This window comes from Littorina saxatilis, unplaced genomic scaffold (genome assembly GCF_037325665.1).
Source record: "Littorina saxatilis isolate snail1 unplaced genomic scaffold, US_GU_Lsax_2.0 scaffold_871, whole genome shotgun sequence".
NCBI classification, from domain to species: Eukaryota; Metazoa; Mollusca; class Gastropoda; order Littorinimorpha; family Littorinidae; genus Littorina; species Littorina saxatilis.
In genome coordinates, this window is record NW_027126723.1 from 45,900 (window position 1) to 58,455 (window position 12,556).

Genomic DNA, 12,556 nt, shown 5'->3' on the forward strand with positions numbered 1-12,556 from the left:
TCTTCTTTCAAGTATCTCTTCTCAGCACGAGCAACTTTCTGGTTATCAAATTTGTTCCTGCAGGTTCTGTGCCATACAGCTTTTTTCTCTTCAAAGGTTGTCTTCATATCATTACATTGTTCAAGGAGATCCTTGTTCAAAACAAACACAGACGAATCCCCAAGGGCTTCAAGTTTCAAAATATTGTCGACGACACGACCGTACCCAGTCTGCACGCCAGCTTTGGCAAATGTTGATTGTGTCGGATTTACTAATTTTTCTTCTGTTTCTGTTTGGCATATCGCACATAAAGACCAGTCGACCAGGGCACGGGCCTCCAACATTGATGGGTGTGAATTACCTTCATGAACCGCTTCTTCTGAAGACTCCTCTTGTGTTGGCAGTGGTCTGGGATCCAAGCTTTTTTCCTGGACAGATTCCGGGAGATTGTGAGGGTCCAGGGAAGTCTCTGCATCCAGGATGAGATAACCTAATGAAAACAAACAAGGGAAATAAATCAACTGCAAAACAATTTTGTTTGTGACTTAATCAAACACACACACACACACACACACACACACACACACACAAACACAAACACACACACACCTTATACACAAGCGAGCAGGCATATCCCCCCCCCCCTCACCCTTTCGCCTCATACCTTCGCGAACCGTGTCTTCAGAAGACGTTCCTTGTTTTGGCAGTGGTCTTGAATCCATGCTTTCTCTTGACTGATGCAAGGGTCAGGAAACGTCTCTGTATCCAGAGTGATAAAACCGAATCAAATACAGACAAACAAGGAAATAAATCACATGAAAGACAATGCTGTATGCGACTTAACTACCCCCCCCCCCCCCACACACACACACACACACATGCACACATACATTCTCTCTCTCTCTCTCTCTCTCTCTCTCTTTCTCTCTCTCTCTCTCTCTCTACACACCCACACAGGCACGCACACGGCACACACACATACGCACACACTAACACACCCACCCACACAAACACGCACGCACACACACACACACACACACGTACCAACACGCATGGCTAGAATATTAGGTTACATTAGATATGTGACATGATCGTCTACGACTCTGTGCAGCGAATGAGAGAACCCAGTAGTGACCGCACGAAAAACGCACGTGGATTGAATGAAGCATGCACTTTAAATGTCTGTGTTTTCTTATGATACATATATAATGTTAATAGACTGTCGTACCGATTTCTGTAAATGCAATAACATCATCAAGATTCAAGAGTTAATTACCAATTACCTACATATCGAAGATGTACAAAATTCAATTTGATTTCTGACTGTCAGGGCCACCTAAAAACGAAAGCAAGGTAAACATGAACAGATATAAACAGCAAGGCGTTTCCAAGATTTTGTGTCAACAAATAGTGTTGAAACAGTGTTACGGACAATAGCCGCTGCTTTCACAGGAACTCTTATTTTCCCAGGACGATCGTAGACTGGAACCATCTACAGGACGATCAAGTTCTGGCAGGATCTATGGAGATCTTTAAATCTGATCTCCACCCAGTTTAGGACTTATTTATATGCGCACCTCCCTTCCGTCGATCAAATGACAGAAGTGGTTTTTCAACGTGTTGACACAGATACAGATCTGGCGTTCGTTGCAATCACTTTCGCGCCCCCCTCACCCCCTCCCGTCTACCCTCCCCCCCCCCCCCCCCCCCATTAAAAACGTATACATGTAACTGAAAGCATCTTACCGTTTACTCGAAGGTCGTGGGTGCAAAATATATAGCAGGCGCCTTCATTCTGCAAATTCAAACGCCATGCTGTTGTTCTTCAAGCAGACGACAAGTATTCCGCGCAAAGCGATACGTCTAAAATCTGATTGGCTAATATTCCCAAGGTCGCGGATAACTCGTGTTGGAGTTATCTCCCGCACTGCGTTGTTTACCTTCGAAACGATTTTTATTTAATTAATTTTTTCACCCTTTCATACTTGCTGGATGACTTGTGTCATCCTCTTAATCGATTCTTTGTACTTTTATGTGCAATTGCTGAGAAAACTACAATTTGTTCAATGATTTGCAGTATTGTGGTGTATTCTTGCCACGAGTCCCCAGACTATTAAGCCGGTCCTTGTAAAGCCGGTCCTTGTAAAGCCGGTCCTTGTAAAGCCGGTCCTTAATTGGACGAAGTCGACTACGCGTAGCTCACTTCGCGAAGCTACCGGAACTAGACTTCGTCGCAGTCCAAGGGAAGGCACTATGGCGGAAAAGAGAGTTATCTTTTCATGTCTTGGCGTCTCAAATGCGCGTAGTCTCGACCAGCGCGTGGTGTGCTTCTTTCTGAGTACTTTACGTCACAAATTGTACTTTACGTACTTGATGATGACGTAAGTTAATTCTATGTGTTCTATTTCGTTGACTGAGCACGGCTGGGACCAGTTGGCGTGAGAGCTGGGATTTCGAGTTTCATTCGACATGTCAATGCATCGCAGTATGAAATAATACAGGTAGGAGGTTAGTTCTTGTACTTTGGGTCAACCAAAATCGATAAATGCATTCTTCACTATGGTATTGAGTCTGATTTCGTCGTCCATCTTGAATCGAAAAGCACTCTTCTTACAAAAAAACCAACTTCGTTGCGAGCTACGGCGAAGCTTCGCATGTCAAAACTTGAGAAGCGATGTTGGGGTCAAAGTATCACGCCGTAGCTGCGGGTTTTTGGTATAAAGACTTCGCGAAGCTTCGTGTAGTCGACTACGGGCTCAATTAAGGACGGGCTTAAGGACCGGCTTAAGCCGAACACAGTGTTGGGGGGAGAGCATCACCATGTTTGGCCGACTTCCGGTGAGACGACCCGCAGTCGGCCGACTGAAATTTTGTTCGTGAAACCCGATAACGTCGGATTACTGTGGTTCTCTCGGACAACTGCAGTTGGTCGACTTTGTTTCTGGCTTATGAAACTGGCCCCAGCGGTGACATCGTGACGTCGTTTTCGAAATGGCCTTGAATAGTTGCGTGGGTCCGCGATTGCTCACGTTCGGTTCAATGTGGGTGCAGCTATGACTGGATGTAAACCGAACTGCGTTGTATAGTATGAACCAGTGTCTTCGTTTTGTTAGGCAAACGTCTTCGTATTCGAGACTTTTCTCTTAACTTAGCGTGGCGTGCGTGTGTTTGTATATTTGAGTGCAAATGTGCTACTGTGTGTGTGTGTGTGTGTGTGTGTGTGTGTGTGTGTGTGTGTGTGTGTGTGTGTGTGTGTGTGTGTGTGTGTGTGTGTGTGTGAGAGAGAGAGAGAGAGAGAGGCGATTTGTCCTTTGCTTGGGGTATGCAGTGCCTTGGCATTGCACTTCTACTTAAAATATAAAATAGCTATCCTAATTTGAAGATGCTTATGATTTTTGGCACAAAGTTTGGTCTAAAAATGATACAGGTTATGAAACGATTCAATGGTGGGTGAAAATGTAAATGATTTTCAACTCCTGTTGATGGTGACAAAACGCATAATGTTGTTGACAGATTCCTGCCAATGGTGACAAAACACGTTATGTTGACAGATTCCTGTTGATGGTGACAAAACGCATAATGTTGTTGACAGATATCTGTTCATGGTGACAAAACGCATAATGTTGTTGACAGATTCCTGCCCATGGTGACAAAACACCTTATGTTGACAGATTCCTGTTGATGGTGACAAAACGCATAATGTTGTTGACAGATCCCTGTTGATGGTGACAAAACACGTTATGTTGTTGACAGATTCCTGCCAATGGTGACAAAACACGTTATGTTGACAGATTCCTGTTGATGGTGACAAAACGCATAATGTTGTTGCCAGATTCCTGTCAATGGTGACAAAACACGTTATGTTGACAGATTCCTGTTGATGGTGACAAAACGCATAATGTTGTTGACAGATTCCTGCCAATGGTGACAAAACACGTTATGTTGACAGATTCCTGTTGATGGTGACAAAACGCATAATGTTGTTGACAGATCCCTGTTGATTGTGACAAAACACGTTAACAAGTTATGTTGACAGATTCCTGTTGATGCTGACAAAACGCATAATGTTGTTGACAAGATTCCTGTTGATTGTGACAAAACACGTTAACACGTTATGTTGACAGATTCCTGTTGATGGTGACAAAACGCATAATGTTGTTGACAGATTCCTGTTGATGGTGACAAAACACGTTATGTTGACAGATCCCTGTTCATAGTGACAAAACGCATAATGTTGTTGACAGATTCCTATCAATGGTGACAAAACACGTTATGTTGACAGATTCCTGTTGATGGTGACAAAATGCATAATGTTGTTGACAGATATCTGTTGATGGTGACAAAACACGTTATGTTGACAGATTCCTGTTGATGGTGACAAAACGCATAATGGTGTTGCCAGATTCCTATCAATGGTGACAAAACACGTTATGTTAACAGATTCCTGTTGGTGGTGACAAAACGCATAATGTTGTTGACAGATTCCTGTTGATTGTGACAAAACACGTTAACACGTTATGTTGACAGATTCCTGTTGATGGTGACAAAACGCATTATGTTGTTGACAGATTCCTGTTGATGGTGACAAAACGCATAATGTTGTTGACAAGATTCCTGTTGATAGTAACAAAACGCATAATGTTGTTGACAGATACCAGTCCTGTTGATGGTGACAAAACGCATTATGTTGTTGACAGATTCCTGTTAATGGTGACAAAACGCATAATGTTGTTGACAGATTACTGTTGATGGTGACAAGCCTGTGCGCGCAAGTGAGCCAGAGCCAACAGCCTTCAGTGGACTGGGTCAGAGACCCTGGCTTTGACTCCGTACAACCTCCCCTCGCCGTGCCTGAACTAAGGATGGAACCGTCCGATCTGTTTGACTGCGCTGCACTGTGCTCCACCAAGACCTGGTGCTCTTCTTTCATGTACATCAGTGAACAGGCCCAGTGCCTTCTCTTCAAAATCGTCTACCTTGAAAATGAAGAACTCTTGGAGATCCCGGGTGCTGAATACTACCGCGTTGCATCAGGTAGGTCGCCCTCTCTCTCTCTCTCTCTCTCTCACTCCCCCAGGCTGTTAATGTAAATGAGGAAGAATAAATACCCTGAGACAGAATCTCTTTGGGGCACCAGCAGAAGGTTCATCATTTGATTTACATCCTATGACAAGCACAAGTTGCGTGCAATCGCTCAAATAGTGCTCTAGACAAAGAAGTAGGTGACCTCTTATACAAGTCACTTCAAGTTTGTGAAGAGGACCACAATACCAAACTTTATTGAATACTTTGGACATATCAAGGAAGTGTTTGTGTGACATAGGATAACAAAAATAATCGTTTATACTAAATAACTCATCAACAGTCAAGTCATCGGCAATGACCCATGACTCGCAAGGTACAACTAGACTATGATGTTGTTAGAATTCAAAAACATAAATTTCAGGCAAAGCTCTCTCTCTCTCTCTCTCTCTCTCTCTCTCTCTCTCTCTCTCTCTCTCTCTCTCTCTCTCTCTCTCTCTCTCTCTCTCTCTCTCTCTCTCTCTCTCTCTCATATCTGTAGAAACAAATGTCTTATATTATGCTGTGTATCGTGCGTTTTAGTAATTTGTTGTCTTGGGAAACGTACGAGGGTTGTGTCAAAAGTTCGTGGCCTTCATGTAGAGATTGTCAAAGCAATTCTATAGCTGTTGTTTATCATTATTTGTATTTTTCCGTAATGCTAAAGCGACGCCGCAACTTTCCGCTTCACGATCAACACCTCGAAGTTCCAAATGGAAGCCTATTAATGAATGTGTAATCGTCCCACAGACAGCTGTCCCGTTCAAGAATGTTTCGCCATGAGTCGACCGGACAACCTGTGCTTTCTCTACCTGAACGAGTCAAGAACTTACGAGGAGAGCCGGGATCTCTGCAAAACCAGAAACGGACGTTTGGCGATCTTGGACACCCTGAGCAAAAATGAATGGATTGTCAGTCTTCTGGAGATGAACGGCGGTAGGTAGCTCAGTTGGTAGAGTACTTGACTTGTGGTCCTCGGGTGACGGGTTCAAATCCCGGCCGGGAGGGACACGAGTCCCCTCTATATGCAGACTCAGAACTAGCAAAGGTATCCATGTACCACGCCTGTGGGACCACTGCTGCACAGAAAAGACCTCCGTTATTCTCGCCAGAAGCGCTATATATAATTATAGTAGCTGATTAAACCTAAACATGTACATCTGTAGCGTGACTCTTGTTGCTGCTAGCTTTCCACTGAGCGGAAGCGATCCGAATTTGCCAGCAATTGGATAATAAAGCAACAAAAGGTGGGTTTTTTTAAACAACTTTGTTTCCCACAATGCTTTGTGTCCTCCGCTGCAGGACATTTTAAAAAGTCGCGTAAGGCGAAATTACTACATTTAGTAGGTAGGACCACTCATTTGTTCATAATTATTTCTAGTATGTTATTTGTTGCATGTGTGTAGTCGGTGTGGTAACTAAGAAGGTTGCAAAACTGCAAGGCTGTATGACAAATAGTTTCAGAGATATGGACGTTCACAGTTTCCATTATTTGGCGTTATTTGCTGTTTTGCGTTGTTGGTCAGTTTTGCGTCGACGCAGCGCTTGCAATTTTTGTTGTAGAAATGCAAAATTGTCTGGATACACCGACATACACATAGTGTATTCCTCGATTTTTTTTCTAAGCTGTATCTTTGTAATGTTGTGAAATAATGTGCCCCAAAAATGACAAAAATCGCAAAAATCACAATGGTCAAAAAATGAAATGTTTACTTTTTTGAAAATATTTAGTTTTAATGTTACAAAACGTTGGCGGGGCTTATTTATTAAAAAAATGTATTAGCTTCATAATGTAGTAAAATCACAGAAAAGCAAAACAAATTCGAAAAAGACGTCACGATGTCACCGCAGATCGTGTTGGTTTTGTATTTGCGTCACAGCAAAGAAACGAAGCAAATTACTGGCTTTTATTGCACAGTGAAAAATCGTTTATGATGCGAATTTTCAGGAAATATATCATTGAGGTTTTAAATCAATGGCATTGCTGGGGTGTACTGCTTCAAACACACGCCAAAGGTTAGAAATTTGTCCCATTTTAGCGCTTTTTACGGCCAAAATACCGCCCTGATATGGCCCTTCGTGGTCGGCTGGGCGTTAAGCAAACAAACAAACAAACAAACGGCCAAAATAGGGTGTCCTTTCCTATGGGTTTGTTGAAAAATCACTTCGGGGGCAGTTCTTAAACATTATGTACTGTGCCAAATTATACATCGTTGGAAAGAGCAATGCCTGCTCTTTATTCTGACCGAGGGTATACTGCATTCATTTGATACGCTCTAATCTACACTTGAATGAAAAAGGGCAATGTTTGAGTCTTTCTTGCATGTATATCCGTTTGAAAAATTGTAATACCCCGAACCAGCTTACAGTCCATCCTCTTACCTTTCGTTCCATGTATTTGGTTTGTCAGTACGTATAGATTAAAGGGTGCCCCCGAAGCGATTTGTAAACACAACATTTGCAGGCTTCAAAACCGCTATTGAAAAGCTGAAGGCTGGAGTATACTATGGAGGCCCAATTTCAAAGTGATTAGGTAGTTTTAAAAGTTACTTTTTCTGTTAGTTCAATGTTTGCTTTATCAGGAAAATACAAAATATAAAGGGCTTAACGCAAAATCTTGAACTGTGATGCTTTTACTACCCCCACCCCCGACCCATTTTTCAGAAAAGAGTGCATATTATCTTCCAAAATAGAAAAGCAAGGTAGTCAGATGATCAAAAACTTAAAGTCACAGTAAGCCTCCCGTAAACCATCACAGATACGGTCAGGCTTTTACACACAGTACAAACACCCTTTCATTTATACACTCACCGATTGAGAACATCCTAGGTGCCCTCCGTAAACCCAGCCAGCAAGACATTAGCGGCCGATAATCGGCCGACCACCCTTCAAAAAGTCGGGCCGGTGACGTCAAAACATACGACGCGGGTGTTGGCCCGACTAACTTTTGCAAAGAGGCAACGAGGCGGCCGACAGGCGGCCGAACACCTGCACTATGGCGGCACGCATCCGGTCCGATGTTAATCGGCCCGATAACTTGTTGGACCTGCGGCCCGACACCTTATGCCGACATCGGGAAGATATCGATTTCAGCGGGAAGACATCGGGACGATGTCGGCATAAGGTGTCGGGCCGCAGGTCCAACAAGCCATCGGACCGATTAACATCGGACCGGATGCGTGCCGCCATAGTACAGGTGTTCGGCCGCCTGTCGGCCGCCTCGTTGCCTCTTTGCAAAAGTTAGTCGGGCCAACACCCGCGTCGTATGTTTTGACGTCACCTGCCCGACTTTTTGAAGGGTGTTCGGCCGACTATCGGCCGCTAATGTCTTGCTGGCTGGGCATGCAGCTACAGATACAGCAGTATGTACCACCCCCCCCCCCCCAAGTGTAACAGTGCAACATTCACTTACAGCTACAGCAGTACAACCTCCCCTCCCCCCAGTGTTACAGTAGACAACAAACCTACAGATACAGCAGTGTGTACCCCCCCCCCCCCCCCCCCCGTTTGTAACAGTGCAAAACACATCACCAGCTACAGATACAGCAGTATGTAGAACCCCCCGCCCCTACCGCCCTCACTGTAACAGTACAAAACACATCTACAGCTACAGCCGTATCTACACCCCCCCCCCCCCCCCTCAGTATTATAGTATAAAACACACCTACAGCAACAGATTCAGCAGTATGTACAACCCCCCAAGTGTAACAGTGCAAAAATTACTTACAGCTACAGCTGTATGTACACCTCCCCTCCCCCTTAGTAACAGTACAAAACACACCTACAGCTACAGCAGTATGTATAACCCCCCCCCCCCCCCAATGTAACAGTGCAAAACACACTTACAGCTACAGATTCAGCGGTATATATGTACAACCCCCCCTCCCCCAACCCAAGTGTAACAGTGCAAAAAACACCTACAGCTACCGCAGTATGTACACCCCCCCCCCCCCCCCAACTGTAACAGCACAAATCGCACCTACTGCTACAGATACAGCAGTGTGTACAACCCCCCTCCCCCCCCCCCCCCCCAGTGTAACAGTGCAAAACACACCTACAGCTACAGATTATGAGATACAGCAGTATGTACACCCCCCCCCCCCCCCCCCCACTGTAACAGTACAAAACTCATTTACAGTTACAGATTCAGAACATTTTATGTACACCCCCCTTCCCCCCGCTGCCACCACTGTAACAGTACAAAACATACCTACAGCAGTATGTACAACACTCCACCGCCTTCCCCAGTGTAGAGTGCAAAACACACCTAGAGCTACAGATACAGCAGTATGTTCAACCCCCCCCCCCCCCCCCTCCCCTGTGTGCAAAACACACCTACAGCTACATATACAGCAGTATGTTCAACCCCCCTCCCCCTACTGTAAAAGTACATAACACACCTACAGCTACAGATACATCAGTATGTACAACCCCCCCCCCCCCCCCCCCAAGTGTAACAGTACAAAACACGCCTACAGCTACAAATTCAGCAGTATGTACACCCCCCCCCCCCCCAGTGTTACTGTGCAAAACACACCTACAGCTACAGATTCAGCAGTATGTACACCCCCCCCCCCCCCAAGTGTGCATCAGTGCAAAACACACCACCAGCTACAGATAGATCAGTATGTACAACCCCCCCCCCCCCCAAGTGTTACAATGCAATACACACACCTACAGCTACAGATACTTCAGTATGTACACCCCACCCCCCCAAGTGTAACAGTGCAATCCACACTTACAGCTACAGATTCAGCAGTATCATGAGTATGTACTCCACCCCCCTCCCCCACTGTAACAGGACAAAACACCTACATCTACATACAGATACAGCAGTATGTACTCCCCCCCCCCCCCCACTGTATAACAGCAAAACTAACATACAACCCCCCCCCCCCCCCCCCCCAAGCGTTACAATGCAATACACACACCTACAGCTACAGATACTTCAGTATGTACACCCCACCCCCCAAGTGTAACAGTGCAAACCACACTTACAGCTACAGATTCAGCAGTATCATGAGTCTGTACTCCACCCCCCCTCCCCCACTGTAACAGGACAAAACACACCTACATCTACATATACAGGTACAGCAGTATGTCCTCCCCCCCCCCCCACCCCCCCCCCCCCCCCACTGTATAACAGCAAAACTAACATTAAAGCAAAAACAAGAAGGGCAAAGCTCATACGACTCACATGCTTGACCTTGACCTTTACATGACCTTGACCTTCAGGGTCAAGGTCAAATAACTAAACCTAGCAATATGACATCATACACTAAGAACTGCTTTACACATTTTTCCTACCAAAATACATGTGACCTTGACCCAAGGTCAAGGTCATCCAAGGTCATGCAACACAAAGCTGTTAATTCAAGACATAGGAAGTACAATGGTGCTTATTGGCTCTTTCTACCATGAGATATGGTCACTTTTAGTGGTTCACTACCTTATTTTGGTCACATTTCATAAGGGTCAAAGTGACCTTGACCTTGATCATATGTGACCAAATGTGTCTCATGATGAAAGCATAACATGTGCCCCACGTAATTTTTAAGTTTGAAACAGTTATCTTCCATAGTTCAGGGTCAAGGTCACTTCAAAATAGTTATACAATCCAACTTTGAAGAGCTCCTGTGACCTTGACCTTGAAGCAAGGTAAACCAAACTGGTATCAAAAGATGGGGCTTACGATGGATGGTGCTTCTGTCCCACGAACTGGAGTCCATTAGGGAGTAGCTCTGTAGATGTGCTAGTAGGCAGTGGAGGAGGGGGAGGGTCTTGGGGGGGGGGGGGGGGGGGGGGACACCTAACCAAGAGAATGGAGGTGACGGGGTTGTTGGTACTCTATAAATATTTAGTAAAAGTTATATGTTTAAGAAATGTGAGGGTTTTTTAATTCTATATAGGGGATGGGGATGGACCAGTAAAAGGCCGGTAATTTATTAAGTCACGTGGGTTAAAAACTGGTTAAGACTTAGGACCACTTTTCTTAAAAAGATAAAAGTCCAATTCCGTTTGTGATTTATATACACTATGTTCAGGGTGAAGGTGATGGGTACGAGTAAAAAAAAAAATAAAAAAAACACCACAGGACTCACACGCTCCACTGATTATTCCCATTCATTAAGATTTACAGCTTAGGTGTACTAAGAGGTAAGACTTATACGTGGTGATCTAAGACATCACAATATGTTGAAGTCTTAAGTTGGCTTATGTAGGTTAAGAGCCTGTTTATAAAACATGTTCCTTACGCAAGGAATGAGAGGTAGTGATAGAATATAATCCAGTGAGATAGGGTATAAAACGTGTTGGTTAAAAGTCCGGTTAGATGAGGTACAGGTATGGGTGTTAGTGTACGGTGCACGGCACCCCCCCCACCAGGTGGAGTGAGGAGACCCTTCGCTCCCAGCAGGCGGGCGCCGGCGAGACGCGCACACTAACAAAAGAAAACAATGTGACTGGTGTACCGCCACCCGCCTGCGGGGTGGGACAGACACTGTCCTTCGATCCCCGCGCGGCGGGCGCTGACGTACACAATATGGTGGCGGTAGTTGAGGAATAGTGGCGATTGTTGGGGTATGGTAGGGTAAGGGGCGAGGTCTCGACCGGTCCCCGTCCATCTGGGATAGGGGCGGAGTGGGGGAGAGAAGGGTTGCATGTACCAGCCTGTACATGCGGGAATGGGGGGGATGGGCCGTTGAGGACCTTTTTGAACGCGGCACTGTATTTATAGCCCGTCCGTTCTGTTAGGCTTGGGATGGTGGACGGGGGCAGGAGACGTCTGCCCCTTAAAAAAAAAACAAAAAAAAACGCAGGCGTGTGTGGACAACAGGTTACACCCACGCTCCCATGAGGGAGTGGTAGACTTGGCGACACATTAAAGATGCGTGTGCCCATCCTAAGATTTTATGTTTGGTAAAAAAGTCCTGTGGATAGAGTCCAAATAAGTGGACGTATTCGTGTAGGGCGCGGAACGGTGCCGCGTTCTCGCTACACGAATCAAAAATATGTTCATAGCTGATGGGGGCCCCGCAGGGGCACTTTGGTTTAAAGAGTTTAAACTTTGTGCCTCCTGTGCGGAGCCTCCTAAAGATTCTGGTTAAAGATGGGGGGAGCGTGGGTGTTTCAAGCTTTGTGGGCGGGTTAGCCATGGCGGCCACCCCTGCTTCCTGGAGCTTGGAATATACTTCGGCCAGTGAGAAGCCGAGGTCAGTGGTGACCTGCGGCAGCCCGGTGGCCGATTTGGCAGCAGCATCGGCCATTTCGTTTCCCCCTAGACCCACATGCGAGGGGACCCACTGTAGGTCCACGGGGGTGCCAGTGGCTATAATCTGGTGAGCAATGATCTGTATGTCATGTAGTAGCTCAGAGCGGTTTTTAGAGCCATATAAGAGGGCTTGTATAGATGAAAGAGAATCTGTACAGATAACGATTTGATGAGGGTTAACTGGGAGGTCGTTTATGTAAGTTAGGGCCATAAGGATGGCGAACAATTCAGCTGTGAAGATGGATA

General features: G+C 45.5%; 1 protein-coding gene across 1 annotated transcript; it reads left to right on the forward strand.

Moving 5' to 3' along the window:
• Positions 1–3,635: 3,635 nt before the first annotated feature.
• Positions 3,636–6,304, forward strand: LOC138955224 (uncharacterized). Its single transcript, XM_070326875.1, has 2 exons — positions 3,636–5,013; positions 5,791–6,304. Exons 1-2 carry the CDS (start codon positions 4,728–4,730, stop codon positions 5,982–5,984), a joined length of 480 nt encoding a protein of 159 aa, XP_070182976.1. The 5' UTR covers positions 3,636–4,727; the 3' UTR covers positions 5,985–6,304.
• The last annotated feature ends 6,252 nt before the right edge of the window (positions 6,305–12,556 follow it).